At 51.3% G+C, this 22,227-nt stretch overlaps 9 protein-coding genes across 9 annotated transcripts; 5 read left to right on the top strand and 4 right to left on the bottom strand.

The window, feature by feature from the left end:
• Positions 1-290: 290 nt before the first annotated feature.
• BJX67DRAFT_377033 (RXT2 domain-containing protein) lies at positions 291-2,149 on the top strand (the record flags this gene model as incomplete). The annotated part of the gene is made up of 4 exons (XM_071032010.1): positions 291-363; positions 437-648; positions 691-844; positions 918-2,149. The coding sequence occupies 4 exons, from the start codon at positions 291-293 to the stop codon at positions 2,147-2,149; spliced, it is 1,671 nt and encodes a 556-aa protein (XP_070891184.1).
• Positions 2,150-2,772: 623 nt separating this feature from the next.
• Positions 2,773-3,792, bottom strand: BJX67DRAFT_102357 (bifunctional phosphatidyl-N-methylethanolamine N-methyltransferase/phosphatidyl-N-dimethylethanolamine N-methyltransferase). Its single transcript, XM_071024209.1, has 5 exons — positions 3,660-3,792; positions 3,568-3,607; positions 3,446-3,462; positions 2,966-3,392; positions 2,773-2,893 (listed from the first exon to the last, which is right to left on the bottom strand). The coding sequence occupies exons 1-5, from the start codon at positions 3,706-3,708 to the stop codon at positions 2,818-2,820; spliced, it is 609 nt and encodes a 202-aa protein (XP_070891185.1). The 5' UTR covers positions 3,709-3,792; the 3' UTR covers positions 2,773-2,817.
• A 205-nt stretch (positions 3,793-3,997) lies between these two features.
• rgsC (putative intermediate filament protein (Mdm1)) lies at positions 3,998-8,361 on the top strand. The gene is made up of 3 exons (XM_071027944.1): positions 3,998-6,765; positions 6,827-8,255; positions 8,321-8,361. The coding sequence occupies exons 1-2, from the start codon at positions 4,131-4,133 to the stop codon at positions 7,855-7,857; spliced, it is 3,666 nt and encodes a 1,221-aa protein (XP_070891186.1). The 5' UTR covers positions 3,998-4,130; the 3' UTR covers positions 7,858-8,255; positions 8,321-8,361.
• Positions 8,362-9,409: 1,048 nt separating this feature from the next.
• On the bottom strand, positions 9,410-10,107 carry BJX67DRAFT_377036 (uncharacterized protein; the record flags this gene model as incomplete). The annotated part of the gene is made up of 4 exons (XM_071032011.1): positions 9,410-9,559; positions 9,618-9,801; positions 9,852-9,903; positions 9,966-10,107. The coding sequence occupies 4 exons, from the start codon at positions 10,105-10,107 to the stop codon at positions 9,410-9,412; spliced, it is 528 nt and encodes a 175-aa protein (XP_070891187.1).
• Positions 10,108-11,615: 1,508 nt separating this feature from the next.
• On the top strand, positions 11,616-13,508 carry sonA (putative nuclear pore complex protein (SonA)). The gene is made up of 2 exons (XM_071024217.1): positions 11,616-12,332; positions 12,397-13,508. The coding sequence occupies exons 1-2, from the start codon at positions 12,072-12,074 to the stop codon at positions 13,222-13,224; spliced, it is 1,089 nt and encodes a 362-aa protein (XP_070891188.1). The 5' UTR covers positions 11,616-12,071; the 3' UTR covers positions 13,225-13,508.
• Positions 13,509-13,761: 253 nt separating this feature from the next.
• Positions 13,762-15,803, bottom strand: BJX67DRAFT_377038 (methionine--tRNA ligase MES1; the record flags this gene model as incomplete). Its single annotated transcript, XM_071032012.1, has 2 exons — positions 13,762-15,601; positions 15,667-15,803. 2 exons carry the CDS (start codon positions 15,801-15,803, stop codon positions 13,762-13,764), a joined length of 1,977 nt encoding a protein of 658 aa, XP_070891189.1.
• Positions 15,804-16,042: 239 nt separating this feature from the next.
• On the top strand, positions 16,043-16,636 carry BJX67DRAFT_377039 (Yae1 family protein; the record flags this gene model as incomplete). The annotated part of the gene is made up of 1 exon (XM_071032013.1): positions 16,043-16,636. The coding sequence occupies one exon, from the start codon at positions 16,043-16,045 to the stop codon at positions 16,634-16,636; it is 594 nt and encodes a 197-aa protein (XP_070891190.1).
• Positions 16,637-17,775: 1,139 nt separating this feature from the next.
• Positions 17,776-20,232, top strand: BJX67DRAFT_103400 (ICE2 family protein). Its single transcript, XM_071024220.1, has 2 exons — positions 17,776-18,759; positions 18,821-20,232. Exons 1-2 carry the CDS (start codon positions 18,238-18,240, stop codon positions 19,625-19,627), a joined length of 1,329 nt encoding a protein of 442 aa, XP_070891191.1. The 5' UTR covers positions 17,776-18,237; the 3' UTR covers positions 19,628-20,232.
• Positions 20,233-21,375: 1,143 nt separating this feature from the next.
• On the bottom strand, positions 21,376-22,006 carry BJX67DRAFT_369546 (endosulfine family protein; the record flags this gene model as incomplete). The annotated part of the gene is made up of 3 exons (XM_071030772.1): positions 21,376-21,765; positions 21,840-21,923; positions 21,971-22,006. 3 exons carry the CDS (start codon positions 22,004-22,006, stop codon positions 21,376-21,378), a joined length of 510 nt encoding a protein of 169 aa, XP_070891192.1.
• Between the last annotated feature and the right edge of the window lie 221 nt (positions 22,007-22,227).

Here is a 22,227-nt window from a genome sequence, read left to right on the forward strand (position 1 = left end):
TGATTGGAAGCGCGCCCGCGGCTTTCCCGTTGCGTTAGGCGGAGAGCGACACTGGGCAGACCGAGAGAGCAAGGTTGGGGGGAGACTCATCCAACTTCTTGACTTGGTTTCTCCGTCTCCATGATTTGAGATCGTTTCCTGCTCTAATCCTGGGCGCAACTGGACCGTCCCTCAATAACTTTCTTGCTGTAACCCTTGTCCGTTTCCGAATTCTCGAATTCTAGGACTTTCGTCGACAGCGCCTGCTCTGCTTCTGTCTAAACCATTCTACCATCGCTCCAAACACAGCCATGGCAGCGCAGGCAGCTTTGATTGCTGATACAATCGTGGGCATGAAGCGTGCCCTTCGCAGTGAAAACGAATGTATGTTCGTCGCTTCCAGAATCCGCATATTCGCCACTTGTTCCCCCCCATTCTCTAACCTGAGCTCGTTCAGATTCAGAACCCGATGATCCAATCACCCAGCCGACAAATAGAGGCAACAAACTCCGGTCAAATGCAAGATTTGTGAAAGAAGGTGCTATGGGCTATGTAAACTCTGAGGATCTCTATAAACAGGTATCTACTGCCCCCTCTACTGTGGGATCCGCTAAAACTTTCTCCACCATCTTTTTGCTGGCTCTGATGGAGAAATTAGCGCTGACCTTTGTACGATGCTGGTAACTAACTTTTGCGGGATGCTTTACACAGAAAATAGAACATGCCGGATACACCCGCTACATTCTCCAACACAACCCCGTGCGGTACGACTCCGAAGGCGACGAACTTGATGACGACGACGAGGATTCAGAGGCAGATGCAGCCGTGGCGGAAGAGAATCCGTTCTCTGAGATTGCACTAGAACGTATGTGGCGGGATTCATTTTATGGCAGATATTCCCAGTAAAGCGATAGCTAACATGTGCTTTTCCCACTCAGATTTTCTCTGCCCGTTGAAACATCCGTCCGAAGTACCCTCTCACCCTTCGTTATCGCATGCCTACACCTCAAAGGCCCTTTTGAATATGGCACAAGCAATTGAGGCCAAACTTCGCCAAGAACGAGCTTTATTGTGGCGAGCCAGGAATCTGCACCGGCAGTTTCTCGGCGACGGCTCCTGGGCGCCGTGCGGCATTTTCGAGGCTTCCGAAGACAGATGGATTTTTGAGCCACGAATAGCAAGCACAGGGCATAACTCTCCATTACCACAGTACGATGCCAAAGGGGGGCCCCCACAGGCTAATGGAGCACCAAGTAGTTCTCAAGATGGCGCACGAAAACCCTTGCCGCCGACAGATTCTTCGAAAACGATTAGCTTTCCCACGAACGAAGATGCTGAATCAGCCGGTGCCATGAAAGATGTTGAGATGGCGAATAGGGTGGATGATAGAGCAGGCCATGTGCCTCGTGATCTCGACGTCGATCAATCGAAAGAGCCGAAATTTGAAGAAGTTGATACACGTGTTGGCGACCTCCCACAACACTCGGAACCTAGAGCCAGTGGTATCAAGGTGAATGGAAATAACGCAGAGAAACCACAAGACTGGTATCGAGGGTCAGGCCCAGACGTGACAGTAGACATGGAGGCGGAGCAAGCAGTATCGCCTGCTTCAGAACATCGAAATCAGGGGGTTGGAGGGGAGGAAGGTGATCAGGACGTTGAAATGCAGAACGGATCATCACCTGAACCCCAACGGCGGATGACAACAAGGGCTCAGGCCAACGCCAGTCAGCCGCAACATGATCACGAATCCGGACGTGACTCGCCTTCTGCGTCTAGCGAAACACTCAGCTCCCTTCCTACGCCCCACCCCCTCTACCTTGTGTCAGATTCGGTCCGACCAGACCCTAATTTTGGCCTTCCACCAAATGAAGCCGAAGACACCCGCCGACTGCTCTGGTCATATGTCCAAAAACAGGAGGAAACCGTTCGCGGGTTCGAACACATGCTGGAATCCCTTCTACGAGCATGTCGGATGAAAGAGGACGTCTTCGAATGGTGCAAGGCGGAAGGCCATGTCGGTGAAATGAGCGATGGGGAGGATTGGTATGACCGTGAGAAATGGGGGCTTGCCGAAGGCGAGGATCTCAAGAAGGGCGCGGACGAAGACGATATCGAGCCGGTTGAGGAGAGCCGGTCGAATAAAAGGGGTAGAGGCCGTCGGGCGTAGGCTGACCCCCTGCTGAATCTGTCTTCGCTTTCCCGTCTCTTGCACATGTGCTGCGTTGTTATATATAGATCTTATAGCGTGGAGTTGGCGGACTTGCTTCCTGGAGTCTCGATTTTCAGGTTTTCACTGGACCCATCTGTTTGAGATATATCCTCTCTTTTGAATCCAAATGGCTTTACACAGCCTGCAAGATACTACCGTATGGTGAACTTCGCGGGATTGCCCGAGGAGTTTTGATATGGTTATTAACTGCTCCAATGATATCCATGTTGTGCGCACTTGCTATGCCCCCAAATCTATCGTACGTTTATGAGGGTTCACGAAGATCATATACCAAGTTTACTTTTAGCTTTGTGTCTTAGCTCTCCTATGTTTATAGTGATTCATGGTACCCTGAGAGACATATCTCGCCTTGCGGCTCCATCCACGCTTGCCCCATTCTCAAATAGTGTTGAAGATCACTCACTCCGCTGTGTTTTCAATTCTGATTACCAGATATTTGGATTCTCTCCTGTACCGGTGATGCTTGAATATTGCATGCTCGCATGCTCTCTCTCTTTCGCAAATCACGGATGTTGAATGCCCGCTTTCAGCCTGTCCCTACCATCATAGTATTCCATCTACTTATGACCTGGTGCGGGCCCGTAAGGATAACCTCAGCAAGCGATTTACTGGCTCTTGCCACCCCGCTTAGACTTTGCGCGCTCGCGTTCCCGCCTTGCGTAGATTTCTGCGGTGAAGGGGCTACAGGAACGTGGTTAGCGATATGGCCTATAGTATGCCGGCCCAGACGTAGCCGGGAAAAGAGAGACTTACTCCTCCCACTTCAGAGCAAACCAATACAAAACGAACACCTGGGCGGTAAGAAGCACACCTGCAACTTTCCCCTTGTAGAGAGCAACGCCCAGGAAGTTTAAGGTACTCCCCCAATACATCGGGGAGCTCGTAACGTTAAACGGAAAGCCCGTAACAGGCGCGTCCATGAGGATACCGAAGTAGTCTCCGAGATAAGTGCCGGTCACGCCGAGTGCATACATGCTCGAGAGAACGAGGACGGAGCCCACGGCAAACAGGGCGCTGCCCAGAATGGGTTGGTGCACGGGGGCATAGTATGGTTGATCTTCCAGGGCCAGTTGGTAGATGTGGTCGCGTAGGATTCCTAGGGAGAAGATGGTGACAGCGAGGAAGTAGCAGCCGTAGTATGGGTTACCGAAGATACGTGTGAGGAAGTGGTTTCGATACTCTACGGACTGTATTAGATGATGGCCGCGTTGGGATGTGTAACGGTGTAGTTACCGGCCCGGGCAACGATACTGAGTCCGCCGGGGCGGAGAGGTTAGCACAATATACTCTGTTCAGGGATATTTGGATAAATTTGATTGATATTGGCATTGTCGGTTATTAGCAAAAATACTCACTTCCAGAAGATCGGGTTAAAGGCAATCGAGAGAGCGGCATCTACGAGAAGAGTTGAGTTGAGTAAAGAGCTGAATAGAATTCAAGGACCTACATTTGAGGGTGTTCTGAGAGAAATCAACGAAGTCGGTGAGGGCCGCCATGTTTGAGAATGCCGGGTCCGGAGAAGTGCAAAGCGAGAGGAAGACGAGGAGAGCAGTGGAGAGGTGGAGGGGGAAAGAAGGAAAACGTGGAGATTGAAGGTGAAGAAGAGATCAACAAATGACGTCTTTTGTCTGCACATACTTGGTCACGTGATGATATGATGCGCTCCGACTGGTCGGGTACGATACGGTACGATACAGGCTGGTACGGTCACGGTGGGCCTTGAAGTGGTGGAAGATCACTCACCGCCTGCCGCCCACCTCCCCGTTGCTTATCGATCGTCGTCCCGCCATTTGTTTTCTGCGGTTCTGATCGATCCGGTTCACATCTTCGAGATGCTCCTCATTCTGCTTTAGCATTTACCCCCTCTCCTCATCGCCATGACAAGAGATCGGATCGTCGTACGACCGGTGTGGTAAGAATGGCATTGAAGCCTCGTGACTATATCCTGGCGGGCTTGGGTGGTTTCATCGCTTGGGGTTTTGCTATACACTGGCTCCCTGTTCTCAGATACCTCGGATACGCTCTGGCCCTGGGTGCCTTCTTGTCGTCGACTGCTATCTTTGGCCTCGTCCTGCTCACGACGCGAAATTCGAATTCCACAAGCCTCATCCGTTCTAGAACGTTACCCGTCGCATTCGTCGCTCGTCAACACTGGCGGAAGGAACTCCAAGAGTTCCAGAAGCGCTCCAGGTATCAGCCGGAGCCACTCTACCGTCAGTCTTTTATTGTCTCAGAAGGCATAGATGAGATCCTGTCGTTGATAACACGTGACTTCATCTTATCCTGGCATCGCAGTATCACACCAAACCCCTCGTTTGCGAACGACGTGGACAGGGTGATCCGGATAGCAATTGGAAACCTACGTGACCGGCTGCTAGAGGAGGATATTGTGTCACTACTTGTCTCGCGTGTATTCCCCATTCTGACCACACATCTCAAAGAGTTTGATATTGCGGAGCGGTCAGTGCGGGGAAAGAACCTGACTCGCAATGTCACAGAGTCCGAGGAGTTGGATCTTGCCATCGCCAGCAAATACCGTGATGGTCACTTACACCCCGCTGTGGTACTTTCGCTTTCGGACCAGAAGGTCGTGGAACAGGAATATTTGCGAAAAATCACTGTTGGGTTGCTACCTCAGTTGTTCCCTAAGGATGTCCTCAATAGCCGCGTTGTCTCCGTCCTTATTAGGGAAATTGTGTCGTGTGCCGTGCTATTTCCCCTCATCGCGGTACTCTCCGACCCAGATACCTGGAATCAATTGATGGAAGCCTACGGCCGAACAGCTCTTCAAGATCGCAAAACGGTGCGTAAGCTTCGGGCAGCCTTAGATGAGCATGCCTCTCCAGCTCCAAAATCGAAGCGCGGCCACCCATTCCCGCGTCTCGGTCCTAACGATTCTGAGCGGGTTTTCGAGCGATTTGTCCGAACCATCCGACGCTGCAACAACCTTTCCGATGCAAGGCGCTTCAGAGCTCTCATAGCGAGCCAGTTGAAGCGAGAGTCGATGGTGGAGGGGCAAGACCCAGTGTACCTTCGGCGGCTCGAAACGGGAAAGAGGGTCCTGGATCAAAAGGTGGCTAAGCTCTCAACTCCTGACAGCCAAACATCGCATGCTGCGGCCGCTGCCTCCCATTTTCGTCGCAAGAGCTCGTCTGCGGCTCATGAAGCGTCTCTAGTGGACGTGATGCACGACGCGTCAGGTCTTTCATATTTCATGGAATTCATGGACCGTCAGCACCTCATGTCACTCGTACAATTCTGGATCGTGGTAGATGGATTTCGTAACCCACTGGAGGACGACTTTGGAGATGAGTCGTCCCCTTCGTCAAAGTCTTGGACCAACGCGGACAGGAATGACATGGCCCTAATAAGTGAGACGTATCTCACTAAACCGGAACTGAAAGTGTCAGATGAATCTCGTCAAGCCGTAAAAGCTTTCCTAGGTGCGGGAAAGCGCGCTGCCCCAGAGCAGTACCGTAAAGCCCGCACAGTGATATTGACGACCCAATCCGCGGTGCTGGAGGAACTCCAGGATATCTACTATCCTAAGTTCAAACAGTCAGATCTTTTCTATAAATACCTTGCGTCCGACGAGGCCTCTCACCCCCCAGCTCCTGCACCATCGCCCCCATCTCAACAAAGCCCTGTAAGCACCCTTGAAAACCGGGACAGACGCCCGCTTCCCCCATTGATGAGCCGAACGACATCTCAACCAGGCTCCAAACCAAAGAAAGATCTTCGAAGGGCTGCAATCTCGTCAAACGACGTGCCTAGCATGGGGAAGCTCTTTGATGATGAAGAATCACCCAGGCGATCAATAGATTCCGAACGGTCAGCCCCGTTATTTGACGACGACTACGACACCGATCCGCTTGCAATGTCTTCCAACAGTCTTAACCGGGACACCGGCGAGACAGAGACCAATGAGAATAGGGTAATTGAGAATATGGAGGCCGCTCTGAATGACATTATCACCAATGAGCCGAAATATGGAAGATTGGAGGAATTGTCCACGAACGACCCAAATCGCAAGTCACCGCGCAGCTCAGTTGAGGACCCAAGAGCGGACGGTCGAGGTGACGATAGATTGAAACCGAGCATCGCCTCTCTTGGTCTCGTAGACAAGTCTTCCCGCCGTGGGGTGTTCGATGATGACCTTTTCCCTGAGCAACAGAAATACCTCGAGGACGAATACGAAGAGCCAGAGGGAACAGATGGTAAAGACTCCGCGGATGAAGTCCATGAAGCGGCTCCGGGAGACCTCGGCCTGACAGAAGCAATCGAAGCGCTCGCTGTCGATATTGAGAAACTTGCGTCGCAAGAATCAGTGGTCGATACCCTGACCCGAAAAGCCGAGCTCACGAACAACACAGCGGAACTACGGATTCTGCGAAAGTCCAAGGCAAGCATTCAACGAGAGCTGCACCGTAAAGAAATGCAACGCCAGCAATATATGATACAAGAGAGCGACAACGGTTTGTACGGGCGGTCGACCATCCGAATCAAGTCTATTGTAGTAGGTAAAGAGGAGGATGGTCGAGAATTTGCTATGTGTATGCTGACATCTAAGCTCCCTGTCGGTGAATTCGTGGATATGTGGCTAACCGGGAGTAGATGTCGTCGAAGTGCAAAGGAATGCTGGAGAGCAGATGCCAGCAGCATCCTGGGCGGTTGCCCGTAGGTACAGCGAGTTCCACGAACTCCACCATCAGCTTCGGATACGATACCCGTCTGTGCGACAACTGGAGTTCCCGCGACGGCGGATGGTCATGAAACTGCAAAAAGAGTTTCTGCAAAAAAGGCGTCTAGCTTTAGAGGCATATCTACAAAAGCTCCTCCTCCTCCCAGAGGTATGCAGGAGTCGAGATTTGCGCGCCTTTCTGTCCCAGCGGGCGATCATTCCACGCAATGAGACACCGCGCGATGGAGAGACGAAAGATTTAGTAACTCGAATTTACAACTCAGTCGCGGACGGTATGGACGACTTCCTTGGCAACTTTGGCGTTCTCGACCAACTCTCAATCGCCGGCCAAAACCTCATCTCCGCAGCGACAAACCAACAAACTAATATGGTGGTGACGCCGACGGACTCAGGACTCACCACCGAAGACGCCGTCACGGCCGCCGAGGCCGAAGCCGAACTAAACGCCTTTGAAGACCGCGAACTAGAACCCTTCATCAAGCCCATCTGCGATCTCTTTCTGGAGACCTTCGAGCTGAATAGGGGTAACAATTGGCTTCGTGGCCGCGCCGTGGTCGTGGTCCTTCACCAACTACTCGGCGGCGCAATCGAGCGCAAAGTCCGCGAGGGGGCCCGGTCCCTCGTCCAGGACGAGCACCTCCTCCGCTACCTCACTCTCGCTCGGGACACTCTCTGGCCTGGCGGTGTGCTGCGCGAGAACAAGGTACGCACAGCCCCGGAGCGTCTCAAGAGCCGGACAGAAGCCAGTCTCGTCCTCGCAACCCTCGTTCCTGAACTTGCGGGCAATGTAGTTGGACGTGCAAATGCGCAGGCAGCCGCGAGGAGGATCTTCGCGACACTAAACAACCAGCGCTTGAACGCGCATTTGATCTTTACGATCTTGGATGAGGTTGTCTTGGTCTTATTTGGTGGGGAGAAAGCAACCCTGCGGATACGACCGTGACCAACGCACCCACACAGCACTCTTATGATTATTCGACGATAATGAACTGTATGACTGCGGCCATGATGATGGCAACGACTTAACACCGCATCCATGTATATTTACAACCTGGCTAAGCGGGAGGTTTGTAAGATGCCACAACATGGCCTAACCATGCTGATTAGCGAGTTCTTAGCCTATAATGCATTGCCAGTTCCTTTCTTCCACATCTCAACCCGAAGCTCAGGGTTTCTGCTTAGGTTACCAAGGAAGGGCTCGTCTGTACCCAGCAAAACCACACTCGGTGAACTCGCAGCAAGTCCTACCGTCGGGTATCCACGTTGCCCGTTCCGTCGTCCTACAGTTTTACCGGCTTAGGTATGATTGAGGATGACTCCTAGTATGGGCTGCACAACTTAGTACGCTACACGGTTTGGGATAGACAGTTATAGTCCATTACTAACCCATTGACTGCTTTCTCAAGGGATTATGTGGGTGTTCTTCCAAAGAGGCTTCCTTCCTTACCTACCGAGGGATCATGCCCAAAGGGGGAACGGGTACGAAACACCTGGGTAGCGTGTCTGTCATTGGAGCATGCCCCGAATGCAGACTTGACAACGGCGATTAAATCAAAGTATATTGAGAGGGAGAGTAAAATATTTATTTCCCCCCCCCCCCCACCAAAAACAAGCAGCTGTGTTCTTCATGCCTATTGCGTTGATATACTTAGCCGAAAGAGAGAGCAGGAACCCTTACTACTGCTCATACCACTATCCTACCCACCATGCCAATCACTAAACAGCCATTCCGAGCGCTCGCTGCAGACGCGGTGATTCGTTCTATTGGTCTGTTGCTCTTCATGAATGGAGTCTCCCGGTTTCTGCGCCCGCCGCCGCGGGCGTTACGCTTCTCGATCTAAGCCTCTGCGGCCATCGAAAACTGTCATCGACGTTTATTGCGTGTTGGGCTACCTGTTCGGGCCTCATTAATTCCGAGATCCGTATCCGCCATGGGATTAACTGGCATTGGCAGATCGCGAATATGTTGCTTTCTTGGTTCGTGGCGATACTGGTATGGTTTTGGAGGAGCTTCTCTCTGCAGCAGGGCATATCTATGCGTTGAGATTTCTGTTTCATCAGGAGTTACTCGGAGGATCTCGAGAGTGAGCTCACGGTTTCATCCTAAAGTTCCTAATTTCAGATGGACAAACCTCAACTCCCTAGGGTTTCAATACACTTGTATCATTGAACGAATGTGCGATACCTGACCGTCAGGCCGGTTGTGCAGTGCTAGCAAGTACTGTGTTCGTACCGAACCAGTAGACATCTGAAAGCCACAAGAATGTAGCTAGAGCTGACACTTAAAAAGCAACAAAATCCAGATTACACAGATAAAACACCTGCCCTCTTGAATCAATGCTTCTAAGACCCCGAACCATTGCAACAACAATGCTCAGAAGAAGCAGGAGGAGAGACAAAGCTTATCAATTCAATAGAGTCGTCGATGTGACCCGGGGAAGAAGAGGCGACGCCGCACAGGCTCGCGCGGGCTCCGGAGCAAACAAGCCACCACTCTATGCTTCCTCCTTGTCCTTCTTCTTTGACTTCTTGCTTGTGACAGGCTTAGGGCCATTCTTGGTCTGGTGAACAATAAGACTAGTCCAGCTCTCTTCCTTGTCCCACTCGAAACCAGCGAGGTAGGGCATGTCCATCTCGTCATCGGCCTACGCATATGGTCAGTCGGCTTCTAATTTCCACCGCAGTGTCTGGGGAGCGATGTACCTTCTTCTTGAACTGCTTGTAGATTGCGTCCAGCGCATCCTTGACCGTTACACCCTTCATATTACGGGCTGTTACCTCCAACCCTAGGGGGAAGTGCAGGTCGATCTTCTTCACGGGTGGATTCACAAGGTGGAGCTTGAGAATGTCGCGGTCTTCGATTGTTGACGGTGGCGTATTCAGCTTCCTATAAGAGAGTCAACAGGGTGATGGAAGAAGGACAGAGGGTAAACCCACCATCCCGTCTTTTGTGTCTCGATAGGTAATTTAAGCTCGATTTTCTTCTCCTCTATAGAATGATCAGCCGTAAGCCTTTTGGGGGCTGACGTTGTAAGCTAATAGGAGATTTACCTAGGTCCTTGATGTTGTAGACTCCTTCAGTCTGGGAGGAGGTGCGTCTGTGCTTGCCCTTGTCGGGAGCTTTCTCCTCCTTGGCCGGTATCGCGATGGCGGAGTCGACCTTGCTAAGCTCGGGGTGCTCTGCAGCAGACATGTTTGGAACGAAGCTGGTAGGATAGATAAATACGGAAGGATGATGGGTGTTCGGGTGAGATCTAATTCCCAACGAAACAGATCAGTCCCCTGTGTTGCCGCCCTTGTGTGGCTACTCAGGACAGCTGGAGGGATACAACACCGTTATGATTGGACATGCATTCCAGGGGGCACTTCTACAATGACGGTGATGGTGGGTGGTTGAAATACAGCAGATGCAGGAACAAGATTAAGCTTACCAGTCGGTTGATTGCGAACGGACGATGGACAAGGCCCAGATGGGATGAGAGGGAGGAGAAGAAGGGGAAAGAGAGAGAGAGAAGGGAGGGGGGGAAGAAAAGGGAGAGAGTTGAGAGGGGGAGGGAAAGAGGGGAAAGGCAGGTGACCTGGGGAAGCCAAAGTATGATGCTTGACTGTCGACGGCGGCCACTCCATCTTACCCCTTTCGTACACATCATTAGCATGGACCGGGTTAGTTTACAATGAGGAGACATGTTGTATCACTTCCAGACTACTGTCGCCAATATGCCTTCCGGTTCGCGAGGCAACGTGAAGAGTTGACATGAGCGCTTGTGGACAGGCAGGATTTGAAGGGAGGGGGCAAAGGGGCTACAGACAATAACGTGAGGAGAACGCGGGAGCAGGGGCGTGCGTGGACGGTGTGGTACTTTCTGGAGTTAGCTGTTGTTTGAAGTGGGGTTGGAGGGAGAGCTTCAAGGAGCAAGAATGGTGGCGATGATGGGATGCGATGGATGCAGATTGGATGAACGACTGACTGTTTCCGGAAAGGCCTCGCATGCTTGACTGGCTATGACCGAACCATGTCAATAACAGCACCAGCATGGCAGAGACTGCTGAGTTCGCGAATGCTGAAGATTGTCGACGGAGAGATGGGGAATCAAGAGCATAGAAGCGCTGTGAGGGAGACCAACTGAAACAAGTCGAGAATTGCTGTATGATTTGGAGGCGCAGTGGTGATGAAAGAATCTCCGCACCTGTCGCAGATAACATCATATGATGCTTCTGCCCCAGCCAGGGCATTTTCCGCATCATTTCTCCCTAGAAATGCCTCACCAATCCCCGAAGTCCATTGCCTCGGGTCGTACTCGTTCTCGCTCGCTTTTGTCTCCCCTCGAGTTCTGTTTCCAATGGATGTACTGTGTCCTTCTGCGGGAGGGTCGGATCACACGAGAGCCGACGTTGCTGACGTTGAGAGCTCTTGTGCTGGCCCACTAAGGCTGCACCCCGCATTCCCACCCACTCCACTTGGTGCCATCACTCTAATCCCGTCTTCTGGTCTTGTGTGGACTCCCAGAATCTGGAACAGCACGCTCAATTCCAGCCTTTGTTCCATCTCAGCATATACTTGTCGACTCCTCAAGCCAACTAAATCCGTGTGATAACACTACTAAATTGGTAATTTATCCGCCGTCGGTGAAATACAAAGATTGCCCGCAGATTCACTTGCAGCCCAACAAAGTAAGAAATTCACCACAGCTTGGCCGTCGTTGCGCTTCATCAACTATTCGAATCCGCCCGTGCGACAGAATTGATGACGATCCCACAGAGACGAGGGAGCTTCAGCGCGCAGCGCTACGCACAGTCTTGAAGTACGAAAACAGCGTCTTCCGCCGTTCCTGTGCTGAGAGAAAAAGAATTGGTCAAGTTACACTCAAGGGGCGCGTTGAGCTGTTTGTGGTGTTTGCATTGAGGCGGTGGGTGTTGCGGCCTTAGGTTTCAATTATTTCTCGTGTCGCGAATCTCGGATGGTGCCTTCCTGCTTGTTCTACCTGGGAGCTTTCTCTCCAATCCTCAACGACAACATTTCCTTTCCATCTTTCGTCCCACTACTTCTCTAAGTTCTTTTGAGCCCTTGATTCCCATAGTTTACGCACCGGCCCTAGCATTCCACAGCCTATCCTACCGCCCCGCAGTTCCACCTCGACTTTGAGGAAAGCTCTTGAAATGTCGGGGCTCTTCGGTGCTGCGGCGACAACGACAACAGCTGCGGCTAACACGACGGGAGACATTTCCAAAGACGTCGCTCTTAATTCTCCTCCAGAGGATAGCATCTCAGATCTCCGTTTTTCACCTGCCAGCGACCATTTAGCTGTCGCTTCGTGGGATAAGAAAGTGCGCATCTACGAAATTAACGATCAAGGCCAAAGTGAGGGCAAGGCTCTCTTTGAGCACGGGGCTCCCGTTTTGAATTGCTGCTGGGCACCTGTGCGTCTTCATCACTACTCGCACGTTTTCCCCTTTGTACGACTAATGAGATGATTGCAATTAGGATGGGACGAAAGTTGTCGGAGCTGGTGCCGACAAGGCAGCTCGCATGCTTGACCTCGCCGCAAACGCTACTTCACCCATACAGGTTGCCGCCCACGATGCCCCCATAAGATGCTGCCACATGTTCCCGAATCCCGCTGGGGGTACGCCTCTTCTCGTGACGGGTTCATGGGACAAGCAGGTCAAATACTGGGACCTTCGACAGTCAACGCCTATCGCGTCCTTGGAATGCCAGGAACGTGTTTACACCATGGACGTCAAGGACAAACTCCTAGTGGTTGGAACAGCAGACCGGTATATCAATATTGTCGACCTCAACAGCCCCACAAAATTCTACAAAACCATGCAATCTCCCTTGAAATGGCAAACACGGGTAGTTACCTGCTTCGCAGACGCCAGTGGATTTGCCGTGGGAAGTATCGAGGGCCGTTGTGCGATTCAGTACGTTGAAGACAAGGACTCGAGCTCGAACTTCAGCTTTAAATGCCACCGTGAAACACCCCCTAACCAGCGTGATATCAACAATATCTATTCTGTCAACGCCATCTCCTTCCACCCTGTACACGGTACATTCAGCACCGCCGGTAGCGACGGAACTTTCCACTTCTGGGACAAGGACGCCAAACACCGTCTAAAGGGGTACCCTTCTGTCGGGGGATCAATATCCTCTACCGCTTTCAACCGCAACGGCAATATCTTTGCTTATGCCGTAAGCTACGACTGGAGCAAGGGATATTCGGCGAATACTCCACAACTTCCCAACAAGGTTATGCTTCACCCGGTGGGTCAAGAGGAAGTGAAGCCCAGACCGGGCACGAGGAGGCGATAATTGGGCTCAAAGAGCGTTCCGGGTTGGTGCAACCGGCGTATCTGCTGAATAATATTGCCAGAGGAGGCCACGCTATGGCCATACTACCAGCCCTTGTATGATGGTATAATCGCATATGGCTACTAGGAACCTTCTCATAATTACGATAAATCAAATACCGTTCGACTTTTCAGCCGGAATGCCCCCTCCCCTCTTTTCGCGTGATGTAGTCTTAGTACTTGGGTCTAGAGAATGCATATGAGCGAATCTTTTTATACCAGCTCACGTACGCGTCTTTTCCAGTATTTGGTGTGTTTCCCTGGCTTCTTCGCCGAAGCGGAACTCCATTAGCATGTTTATATATATTCATCAAATCCCTCCTGCTGGAATCCACACAAGAAAACAGGATTAAAGAGCCCGGAAGACATATGGAGACCTAGCAATGTTCTTCCAAACCAAAGTTGGCATGAAATCGAAACGATATCTTTCATATTGTGGTCTTATGTACTGTTCTATTCTAGAACTAGTAGTTCTGGGGTCTGTGGTGGGTTGCGGAAATCAAGAAGTCGGAATTGTAACCTGCGCAACACCGTCTGCAACCTTCTCAACAGCTTCATCACTCTTTCCGTCCGTTGTAGCAGCAGCTGACTCTACACCGCCCTTAGCTGTGGCCTCGACGGGCACACCATCGGCAATTCCTTCTTTGGCGGCTGCCTGCTTGGCCCTCTTTTCTTTCTTCTTTGCCTTGGCGGCATCCTTCGCCGCCTTCTTCGCTGCTGCTTTGGCGGCTTCCTCTTCTTTCTTCTGTCTGTCGGCCTGGGAGCCACCAAACAGGTCGCGCCATATATCGGCTTTCTTGGGGTCAATGCGGGAGAAGAGGTACTGGGCTTTGCCAATCTTGTGGCCAGGTTTGAGAGCGACGGGTTTCCAGCCGTCTTTGATGTCTTCGAGAGAGGGGATGAGCGCGAAGGGCGCGTTCAGCTGTTCGTTGATGGACTTTGTGGTTGCGGGGAGATATGGTGCAAATACACTAGCGAGGAGGTAGATGAGGTTGAGTACAGTACCGACAACCGCGGCGGCGCGCTGTGGGTCGTTGGAGATGAGGGAGTTGTCCAGTCGGTTCGCCTGAATCAAGCCGTTACCAGCTTCGGCGAGCTTCATGGCAGTGCTAACACCAGCGCGCAGGTGTACGCCTTCCATCTCTTCAATGTACTGATGCAGGAGCGCGGTGACTTCGTTTAGAGTGGGTTGGAAACTCTCTGGAACGGTGAAGTCGGGAAGAGTGGAATCGTAGGAGGCAGCAACAAGCTTGATGACTCGGTTAACAAGATTTCCAAGTTTGGCGAGCAATTCGCTGTTGTTGCTCTCGACGAATGATCTCCATTCGAACTGAGTGTCTCCAGTCTCTGGACGATTCTTCAGAAGATAGTAACGCCACACGTCCGGGGGTACGCCTGTCTCTTTGGCATTGTTTCCAAAGACACCAATCCCGCGCGATTTACTGAACTTGCCGCCCTCGTAGTTCAGATATTCCGCAGTGTTCAGGTGATGGAGCATAGTCCACTTATCGTTGGTCCCTAGCTGACACCCCGGGAAGATGACGCTGTGGAACGGCACGTTGTCCTTGCCCAGGAACTGATAAAGCCGGACATCCTCAGGATTACGCCACCAGAGCTCCCAGTCAGATGTATAGTTGGCAGTTATTGATGGATAGCCGATGCATGCTTCAAACCAAACATAAAGCACTTTGTTATCGAATCCGTCCAGGGGAACGGGGACACCCCACTTTAGATCTCTCGTGATGCCACGGTCTTTCAATCCTTCTCTCAGCCAGTTCTCAGTAATGTTGCGGGAATTTTTGGGCCAGTCACCCTTTTCCATGGCAGGAAGAATATATTTTTCGATCTCAGGCTGGAGTTTGTCCAGAAGGAGATGTATATGCTTCGTGGACCGTCTCACCGGGGTAGCTCCGTCGAGTTTACACCTCGGGTTGATAAGATCGAACGGATCGAGAAGATGGCCGCATTTGTCGCACTGGTCTCCGCGGGCATCGTCGTAGTGGCATCGTGGACATTCACCCTCGACATAGCGATCAGCCAGGAAGGACCCATGGGTCTCACAGAACGGCTGTTCAGCTGTCTTTTCCGCAAGGTACCCATTGTCATAAAGCCGCTTAAAGATCGCCTGGGAGATTTCGGTATGTTTTTGTGTTGGAGTGCGCCCAAAGTGATCGAATCCAATCTCAAACCATTCATACACTTCCTGATGGATTTTATTGTACTTTGCGCAGAGCTCCTCCGGGCTCACTTTCTCCTCTAGCGCCTTTGTTTCTGTTGCTGTTCCATACTCATCCGTCCCGCAGATATATAGCGTTGGGTGCCCGCAGGCCTTATGGTATCTAGAGGGCTTTCGCATGAGCGACTTGGATAGTTTGGGGTAACCGAAGCTGTACACATGACTCACCGAGCAAAAACATCCGCACTGAGAACAGAACCAACAATATTGCCCAAATGAGGCACGTTATTGACGTAAGGCAATGCACTTGTAATGAGAATATTGCGGTCGCCCTTCTTGGGCAAGATTTTGGTATCTATCGCCATGGTGTGTGATCGTGACGGTGAGGTTGCGGAGGGGCAGAATGATGGGCAGAATGGGAACTTTTTCTCTTTGGTGGCGGATGATTCATCGGCTTTTCGGAGGACGCTGGAGTGAGAAAAAAACAATCGCTCCACCAACACTCCTCCCATCTTTCTTCCCCTTCTTTGTTTGCTCCGCCAGAATTTTCTGCTTGAAGCTAGATGCACCGTTGCTGACATGTAATACATTCTTCCGGGCTGACATGGACAACAACCTGCTTGAGAGCCTCCTTGATTTGGAGGAGGACTTTTACAAAGAAGGCTACGATCTGGGAGCTGCGGATGGAGCCGAAGCTGGTTACACAGAAGGCAGTGTATTTGCCGTCGAAAAGGGATTCGAGAAGTTCGTTGAACTAGGCAGGCTCTATGGAAAGGCGCTGGTTTGGGCTCAACGACTCGTGGACGTGGACTCGGCCAAAAATGGTGGCGCTAACGACATATCTTTTTCGAGCTGTGGACCAACTGACGAGTCGATCGAAGAGGGTACTACTTCTCTTGGACCCTCCACTTGCAAGAGAATGGTGAACTTCCCACACAGCTCAAGACTCGCAAAGAATCTCGATACCCTCCTTGAATTGGTCGACCCAGCATCATTACCTATGCAGAACACAGAGGAAGCCGTTACCGATGCGGACGAACGTTTGAAAGGGGCAACCATCAAAGTTAAGCTTATACAACGTGCCCTCGGGGAATGCGAGGATGGTTCGGATATTCATCCTGATGCCAGAGGAACACAACAGTCTGGCGACGGGACTGGGAGTATCGAAGACATCAGCTCCCTGAAGATTAGGCATTGATCTGTATGCGCACAAGACTATACCGTTCAGAAAGGCTGCATCCTGGGATCCGTGGACTTTCAGTTCGCATTCGATGATCTTCTAATATAGTTCTCGTGCTAGCCGCCATGTCTCGACTAAGGTGGCACTCCGTGCTTGTTTGGCAAGTGTACGCCTTGTCGAACCAGCCGCACCGGACACGCCGTTGAACAGTCCCGCCCACTCAACCATCGGGTCCCCAGCGTCCGCACCTTTCAAGATTAGCGCCATACTGACAGGCGTTCCCGACTCAGGAATAGAAGTTTGCAAAGACAAGATTTGGCTCATCAAAAGTCTGACAAATTGGCGGCTACGGTCATATCTGAGCGAGGTTCTTGGCCCCGCCTATTTTCTAAGTGACTTCGATATATGGCGTACGAAATTTTCTGGCACCTTCAGCGACACACCAGGGTTTTAGGCCCCGGGTCTTGAAAGCGTGCATCTCGGCAGTGTCCTCCGTCTGCCATACTACGTGGTACATTGTCCCCGTGGGTCGCTATCGTCTCGCAACCAATGAATATTCCAGAGTTCTGGTATTCAAGGTGGCCGGGAAGCGCTCCAGGATTTGTAGCTGCTCCTCTCACCGATCTCGATCCTGGCGCGGAATGGCGGACGAGATTTTGACGACGGCGGTAACCATACTGGTTCTTCGCTGTCATGCAATTTTGGACTGGAATGGAAGAACGTCACAGAGCCATGAGCAGGGATGAGCTCGGGCCTCGAATTAGCTTGAAGCGATTGTCGTTCTAACTCAAGGGGGGTCTAGCCCGTCCCAATTACCGACGCCTTTGCACAGTCCGGCCCACCAGCAGAAGAATTCTCTGCGCAAGTCAATTATGCAGCAAGATCACGAGAGAACACTTGGTGGCATGCGACAGCTATCTTCAATTCGATCGGACATCTGATCTTTAGCTGCGAGGGAAACCCGCAGCTTTTCCCTCGCAGCTGGAGGTTAGCTTGAAAGGGAGTATGTAGTGCTCAGATATGGTGAAAGGTCCTGAGAATTCAAGCCCTTTTCTTCAGTTTGACCGCTTGTTTAGAGCTTTTTCGCGACTGTAATTCTGAACCGTGATTGAATCTTTGAGTCTGGCCCGTCGCTGGTCAGGAACCACTATTTCCTAGGCAATTTCCATTGCAACCTCCCCTTCTTGCCTCTTCCGCCTTCTTCCCTTGTAAAACTTTGTCTTCAGAAGTTTTCTGCGATCACTGACAGCAGCGGATGTTTGCACAAGTTATTGTTGGTCCTATTCGCCCTCGTTTCCTCATCGCAGCTCATGCCACGTGAAGCCGCCATTTCTTCCGTTCCGCTTGAGATAAGATCAGAGCTTCCACAAAAAAGAACACGAGAACTTCAAGCTGAAGGAAAGTCGACAACTCTCCGAGACTCCGGACTAATATTCACTCTCCGTCTATTCAGTCTGGACCTTTACTTCGCAGCCGAGATTCTTTTCCCTAGCTGTTGGCGACTCCAGGTTTGAACGGTGCCTGGAGGCTACCAGACCGACGTCACGTTTGTTGATCGAAGCTATCAACGAGCCCCTGCCCATCTGTCCCCTCGTCCGCGTTCCTCCTCCCCTGATTCGATGTGGCTCTTTCGGATACTCTCGTCAGCTCTCTTCCTGACCGTCACCGTCTCTTCCATCCCGCTAGCCTTTGACGTGGGTGGGAAGACATGCGGTCTGGCCTTTTCGTTCTCTCTAGCAACTTTTTACTTCCTATTCTCCGTCCTGAAGCTTACGACTCCTGACCGGTCATGGGTTCGCTCCTCGCTCATCGTTCTGATCAGCTCTGCGCAATGGATCATTATCCCGATCCTTCTCATCTGGTCCCTGAACCGGTTTTCCGTCGATACGGATAACAGTGCGTCATGGGTGGAACGGACTTTTAGTGGGAAACGCGCTGAAGACTCCTCGCTTCACGAATGGATTTTTGGACGCGACGGGCTCCTCGAGTATCTAGCCCTTGGAAACTGGGATAAACTTCTGAGATGGTCGACTCCCGTCTTTCAACTTGCCGAGGGGTTTTGCAGCTTGCTTGTCATTCAGGCCGCAGGGCAAATCACTCGGTGGCTCGTGAATCGTGGTGGGCGGAGCGACAGCTGGATGGTATGTGTGCTTTGAGATTGCACCGTCTATGGATGAAAACTAATCCGCGCTTCTGCTATAGATTGGCTTTCTTGTCCTCTCAGCGTCCATTATATCGAGCTCAGTGTACTTCCTTTGGCGCGTCTTGCAATTTCCCGAGATCTCTAATGTCGATGCTGCTCTGATAGGTGTCAGCATTACATGCGCCGTGATATTGTGCGCATGGGGGATTGGAAGCGGTCGCGGGAATCCAGTAGAGAGTTCTCTTCTGTTCGCCTACGTTGTGCTTTGCATTTACCAGATCTTCACGGACTACAAGCCATCGCATCCAGTGGAGCAACCGGTTCCTTCGCCTTCGCAATCGGGGGATTTTCCGCCGCTCCCGCCTATTATCATGGCTTCATACACCACTTTAATGCACGCCTTGTCGCTCCTACCGTCCATCATCCACGCTGCGTTCAATATGATTACTGCCGTTTTTAGCGCAGTAACTCCATCCGTTTTGATCTCGCTCACCTACCGTATTCTCGTTCTGTATGCATCCACAAGGATCATTCCCGCTGTCCGCGAATCAGGTGCTCGAGCGCTGTCTCAGGAAGCCACTTTGGATGACTCTGACGCGGCCGGTCAGTTCTTGGGCTTCCTTAGCTATTTCTCCCCATCCATCCTTATCTCGGTCTATACGAGCCTCCTGATGCAGCACTTTGCCACTACCTCACAGGCTATGGGTGGCAGCGGACAGTGGTGGAGCACCCAGGGTGCCGGTGGTGGGAACCTTTGGCGGTGGATCAACCTCGCCGGTACGCTGGCCCTATATGCCGTCGAGTTGTGGCTGGGAGCGACGGATGATCTAGACTCAGGACTAGCTGGCCACTGGAAGACAGACTGAACACACAGATGATCCCGTCCCATTTTCATGGGAGGCCCACCTAGTTCATCTGGGAATGAAGCTTCAAAATGGACGCCTCCCGCTCGCGTCTTTTTGTCATACATGCATGGAGCCAGGGAGATGCTAGGTTGATTTTCGTTACCTAACATCCGGGAGATCGAGTACCTATTAACATAGATCACTCGACCAGCATCTCCGTTTAACCCAGCCCTCACACTGCGACGACGTTGCACATCTCTAGAATCAACGGCGGCCACGACTGTGTACGTTGGGCCAAGTTTATCACTTTACGACATCGGGTCCTACTGCTTTCTTCATGCACACCCGAAATCACACCAAATCAAACATTTCTCAGCCTCGACCCTAATGGGGAAACTGCCCTATTGTGGCTTTTCCATTCTTGAAGTCGCTAGGATGCGGATGTTCCACGGACGACTGGAACACGGAGGAATGGCGCCATACGGAGAATGACAAAGGAGGACAGAAAGCTCGCCAATCCTATCCCCCATCTGCTAATATTGCTTCTCCGTCATTCTCCACCACTTTTGGTTGGGTATCGGCCGCCCGTCGATACCGCACCATCGTTTACCTTAGTTAGACACCCTTATGCCCTGTGACACGTTTCTCTTTCTTGTGAATATGCCCTGAATCATCCTTTGACTCTACCGCCGCATTTAACTTATCAATCCTTCCTTAGCCTTTCAATCCTCTGGTGGATAAAGATACCCTACTACACCCGAAACCATAGAAGGCATTGCCCTTCTCTCCCCTACTACTCTCCGAAATGCGAATGCACCTTTCCCTATCCAATGCCTACTAGCTTTGCCCTTCGCCCATTCGCTTTTTCCTCGTTGAGAATATGCATGGTGTGGACAGCGTTGATAGATAAGGATAGGGCGAGGGACAGATAGATTAATATTCATATGCGTCTATAATTAGGGAGGACTACATGATTGAAATAGCCTGAATAGTCATCATACATCGTCTCTCTCCCTATTCCCGGTTTCCCAGATATTTATTCTACGGGGGTGAGCCATGCTTACTGTATTGAGTCAAAAATTTCACATCTTAGGGCTTGGTTATGCGGATGTAAATACCACTGACTCCTTGAGAAGACCGTTTGGGCCTGATTTTTAATGAGATCTCAAGATTCATTGTGACTAAGAAGAAAGTGCCTCCGAGACATTAACAATTTGCAAGGGAAAGATGTCACCTTAACAAAGTCGCGAAGGGATCGGAGGGTTGGGGTCGGAACCATATATTCAGACAAACACGAGACGATGAGAGCTGAACCAGATCGAAATAATGAATAAGTAATGTAAGTCCATATGGACAGAGAAAGGAAGAGATAAATGACATAATAATATCATACTGTCGAAGCCAACGGCAATTTGGAACATGCGCAGGCCGGCACGAGCCCGGTAAGCAGGAACATGAGGATTTGCAAACGTTCGCGAAAACCTCAACGTCTCGTTCTCCCCAGCATGATTCGGACGACGGCAAGATGTTCCAATGCTGGAGATGTTCAGCTGACCGAGGACTTGGAGTACCGCGCAAGATCCCTTTGCTTTTTTTCGACCCCTCAACGCTTGATGTGTGAATGGCGAAAAGGAAATACAGGAAATTACACCGAATCGAAGAAAGAAACCAAGGCGCCAGGCTCATTTCGTAATATCATTCACTGGTATTGATAATGCAAGGGAAAATTGAGAAGACAAACCGGGGAAAGGACATCTTTAGAAGGTGAATCACCGTCTGATAGGAACGCCCTCAGTGGCCGAGGGCGGACTTATACCTTCATCTTGATCGTTTTTTGCAGTTGTCTCCGGAGCGTTGTCGGTTTCATCCACGCTTCTGCCGCGGTGCAGAAAGCTCGATTCCTTGATGGGACTCCGGTTCTGGAATCCAGTAGAGCCTGGGTGGCTGCTGATACTGCCTGGAATATGCTGTCCTCCTTGAGCACTGATGCTTCCGCCATTGCCCATGGCCATGGGATTATTTGCACCGGGAGATGTAGCCGTTAAGTGAGGGATATTTTCGGGGACTGGGTGTTTCGAACCGATGCTAGTTACACCAACATCTGAAGCTTTGCCGGCTTTGCTCAAAGCATAATCGCCGGAGTCGAAGTATTTCCGCTCCTGTATGACAAAACAAGGGCGTGAGAAGAGGAGGCGGAGAAAAAGGCTTGGAAGAACGACCAAAGGGTTCTTACCTTAAGTTTGTTCTGGAGCAGATCTTTCTTGTTGGGCATTTTGCCGTAGAGGCGGAACAAACGCTGTTCATCGGGGCTCAGGGACTGGAAAACAATTAGACTTGCGGGGAAATCCACCGAAGAGAACTCACACTGGTGTCAATCTTGTTCTGCTGATGAGGGTTCATCGTGATTGAACTGAGGAAAGGAAATTATTCGAAGGAGAATCTTAATAGAGGGCGGCAAGATGGGAAAGATGTAAGTATACGATGCCGGGCGGGGTGGTTGGACGAAAGGATGTCGGGTGTCGTCAGAGACCCCACTGATGGCGGGGGAGAGACGGCGGTGCAATTCAGTCTGTAAGGGGGTTTGAGGCAAGCGACCACGAGATAAAGTAGACGGAAAAGCG

Source organism: Aspergillus lucknowensis (genome assembly GCF_044049455.1).
Source record: "Aspergillus lucknowensis strain CBS 449.75 chromosome Unknown BJX67scaffold_2, whole genome shotgun sequence".
Taxonomy (NCBI): domain Eukaryota; kingdom Fungi; phylum Ascomycota; class Eurotiomycetes; order Eurotiales; family Aspergillaceae; genus Aspergillus; species Aspergillus lucknowensis.